This window comes from Zingiber officinale, chromosome 2B, assembly GCF_018446385.1.
Source record: "Zingiber officinale cultivar Zhangliang chromosome 2B, Zo_v1.1, whole genome shotgun sequence".
NCBI lineage: Eukaryota > Viridiplantae > Streptophyta > Magnoliopsida > Zingiberales > Zingiberaceae > Zingiber > Zingiber officinale.
The window spans coordinates 150,590,361-150,594,580 of NC_055989.1; the positions used below are offsets into that span (position 1 = coordinate 150,590,361).

The 4,220-nt window shown below is 38.4% G+C and overlaps 1 protein-coding gene across 1 annotated transcript; it reads right to left on the minus strand.

Moving 5' to 3' along the window:
- Window positions 1-427: 427 nt before the first annotated feature.
- LOC122047838 lies at window positions 428-2,590 on the minus strand. Its single transcript, XM_042609339.1, has one exon. It carries the CDS (start codon window positions 2,244-2,246, stop codon window positions 699-701), a length of 1,548 nt encoding a protein of 515 aa, XP_042465273.1. The 5' UTR covers window positions 2,247-2,590; the 3' UTR covers window positions 428-698.
- Window positions 2,591-4,220: the final 1,630 nt, after the last annotated feature.

Below are 4,220 nucleotides of genomic sequence, written 5' to 3' on the forward strand. Positions count from 1 at the left end.
GAATCTATATTCTAGATGATATCTCATATTAACCAAGGGCACAACACAATTCTTTACTAGAAAGTAGTTCAAGGTTTAGTAAGTCTTCGGCTGCTAGAAAATGCAGGTGCAGAAGAAGTTGAGTTCACCCTATAATCCTATTGAATTGTCACACAAAAATAAAAAGAATTGCATTCCACGAGAAGCGAGTAGGGTTAGGCTTCCTAGATCAAAAGTTGAATTTTTCACAAAGGTTAGCTACCTGGCAAAAGTTTGCAGTCCGGAATTTTAGAGAGAGAAAGCAGAAAGAAGAGGAAGAAGAAACTAGTGAGATGGATGCATATTGTAATGAAAGAATATTAACATAGCAACAAAAGAATGTAAATTGCAAAATGCCCAATAGTTGGTACAAGTTCACGCAAAAATAAGTAAAAGGCATTGTAAGAAGTTGAGTGAACAAATAGAGCACATGCTTAAAAGTTCAACAGTCCAGATGTCTTACATACTAGAAAGAATTAAATCACAACAGAAAAGAATTAGCCTCCTCATTCATGAAAATAACAGCTAGGTAACTATGATTGTTCATAGCTACGCATTTCTTGGTTAAAACCCTATCAAACATAAAAGCGTCTCCTTTACTGCAACAATGAAGAACTGAACATACAGAAGTAGTGTACTGTGTGCAGAACAAATTCCATAAGACAATTATCAAATACTGATTACCACCATTGGTGAACTAGAACTCCACTATCCCGAAGTGACGTGAAGAGCTTCAAGCATTTCCCGTATGTGTTTTGGTATTTTGGACTCCTCTGTCCAGGGCAGCATTTCTGCCATCTATTGTAGTGACACTCAAGAAAGAGCTCGTCGATCAGACAGATAGCTCCTGTCTTGAACAGCCTCGGTATCAGATCAAATTCAGTCCCCTCAACATCCATCTTCATCACAACATAGTCTTTCTCAGTAAATGTCCTCTTCAGCCAAGCAGCGAAATCAAATCCCTGAATTGCATGCACAGAACCTGTTGAAACGCGACCATCAGAGGCCCCAAAAGGCCTGATACGACCCATTCCTCGGCCTTGCTCTACATCATGGTTATCTGGATCGTGATTAATCTCAAATGTCAAAGTTTCATTGCGCACCCATGCAGCGAAAGGCAGCAAGTTTACACCTTTCTTAGTGGCATACTCTTTGTGAAATGCTGTGTCAGCTTCAATAGCATATATCTCAAAAGTGTGATTCTGCTTAGGGTACTGTTTCCTGAACCAGCTACCAATGCTTGAGCCATAGCTCCGAGCACCAACATCGACATAAATATACCTTTGCTTGAAGCTTATATCAGCAATTGATGGTAAATACTTGACATTCTGGATGTTCCTCTTGAGGGTGATCCATGGCTTTAAAGGCTCCTCCTCAATCAGAGGCTCTGCTAACTGAAGAATCTGGAGCTTGTGCTCTAGAACTGGACATTCATCATGAGAATTAACCTTTGTAAAAACAATGTGTACGCCTTCTTGTTTCTGAAAAACTATCTCACGGAGAGGCTGAGACTTCGAATCCCAATGGTTGATATCCCTCGATCGAACATTTATGAAGCCAGGGAAAAGTTGGGCGAGGGAGTGGAGACTGTAGGAATCTCCAGCGGAGGTAGTGAGCACAACAAGGAACCAATGAGGTCTCAGCGTCCTTGCGATCTCTGCAGCAAGATCCGCAGGCCATTTGCTTTGATCTAGACTCTGCCCTGCAAACACGAAGTCAAAGGTGGCATTTTTGAACGGCAGAAAGAGAGGATCGCCACCGGCAACTACCAGCGGTGGCGCGCTTTTCTTAGCAATGCCGACCGCATCAGGGACTCCGATCTCCTTGAGAGCGAGCACCTCATATCCAGCAGGGGTGTCCACGCACAGGCACTTAGAGTCCTGGGAGAGAAATCCTTCCACCACGAGATCCTGCATCACGGAGGAATAGAACTCGACAGCCTTCCGCCACTCTCGGCTGGTCCAGAGGGATCGGACGGCTGGATCCGCGGGGTATCCAAGGCCGGCATCAGCTGAGGCGATGGAGGAAGAAGCTACGACACCTCCGGACGATCCCGCAAGTGCAAGAGATTCCCCCGGCAAAGAAAAGAAGCAATTGTCACCGGCGGTGCAGGAACCGCCGTAGATAGTGACAACGTACACGAATCGGAGGAGGAAAACAGACACGAAGATGAGGAGCGCCCGGACGAGGAGGTTTCCCACCGAGCACCGCTTTTCCGCCGGCTCCATAGCCGGGAAATAACAGATCAAAGAATACCTATGTATGACTATTTCTCAACGAACACAGAAAATGAATCAAAATTGAAACCCTAACTGAAACAAACAGGTATCAATTAACGAGCGCAGAAGCGGGCGGAGGTGTGGTTAGCACCGACGAGAGGACGAGGCGATGGGAAACACGCGAAATAGAAGACTGGGAAAGGCGTAAAATGGCGATCCATGGCGGTTTCTCCGGCGAACTTCATCCGCGACTCTCTCTCGCCATTGCGGCTGTGCTCTTCTGCTTCTCCGGCGTCTCCTTCCCCTTCCTTCTCTCCCTCTTTCGCTATCGCCGCTTCGTCGTCCGCCGAGATCACGACGAAGAAAGGGGGGTAAATATGACGAAAAAACGTTCGAGATGGAAGTCCACGGCGTGATCTTGGCCGTTCATTTGGGCGACAATCTGATCCATCTAGGGATCCAACGGTTGATCGAGGCGGTAGCATTCTCGTGATTACAAGAAACAGTCTGGTTATTTGAAGTGTGCGACAGCGTGGCGGTGCCGCTGCGGTCAGAAGTTTCGGCGGGTGGAGATGCGGGTCCCGCTTCGGGTGTGTGACAGAGACTTAGCGGGGCCAAATACGTGGCGTCTCGTGGATGGAACGAGGTCGACGTGGTACCTCTTTGCCGCCACGCGTGTCTTTGCTTGAGCAAATTCCAAATAAAACCTTGAAGAATGAGGAATGTTTCCAGACCCTATTATTAAAAAATATCAAAAGAACATCCTGATTTTTTTATTTGGAAAAATGCCCTTATTCACATACTGACTCAACATTTATTTTAATATTAATCAAAAAATTCAATATTGATTAAAATTATTTTAATATCAATGTATTTTGATTAAATTTATTTTAATACTATTGTATTTTGACCGAAACTATTATAATAAAATTGGATCTATCAACTAGAAAAATAATTTACAAAAGAATTAAAATGGAGTGTTTGTAATTTTTTTTCAATATAATAAAACTATGGGACATCCTTTTAATATTTTTGAAAAAATACTAAATTTTTGAAAAATAAATTATTTGTGTCAATTTTGAAAAAATCAACCCATTTAGTTTTTTAATGGAATTGTAATTAAACATTATAGATTAATTTTTTTGAAAAAAATAATAGTTTGAATTTAATCATGATGTCCTTTAAAAAAAGATCTGTTTTACAATTTTTAAACATTAAAAATATAATTTTGAATCAGATGAACTGTTATAATTCATTCTTGGCTATTTTCTGTTTAATATTTTTTAAAAAAAAATATTTGCAAAAATATGCTAAGTATTCAAAGTATATTTAATTTTTTTTTCCAGAATTAGAAAACTATAGTTTCAAAAAGAATTTGTATGATTTGTAACGGGGAATTTTTAACAAAGTTTTGAAACATGTCATAAAAATAAATTTTCAAAAATTGTTTTTAAGGAATAGTATAATTTTTAAAGTAAACTTGAATTTTTGCTAAGAAAATATTTTTCAAAGTAAGAATATTTTTGGAAGAATTTTGAAGTAATAATGAATGTGAAAGTTTTAAATAGAAATTTTAAAATATTTTTTTTTATGAAAAGAAAATCAAAGGTATAGGATTCCCTTAACTTGACATTTTCTTTTTGGCAATTATTTAACTTTAAACAAGATATCTTAAAGTCCAAACATACATGATTTTTAATATATTTAAAACATCAATCAATTTTGAAAACTTTTTCAAAATATTTTTTTATCAATTTACCTAATATTTCAATCGCTATAAATTTTCAGACGTTATAATCTTATGAGATTTGAGAGAAGCTTAATTCAATGATTTAGCTAAGATAGAGTTATTTTGATTCTTAATTATTTTCAGATTAAATTAAATTTATTCAAATTAATTTTATCTCAGAGATTCTTGGTTATTTAATTTGTTATTTAAATTTTGAATTAAACTTGAATTATTAAGTTGTTTTTTTAATATGG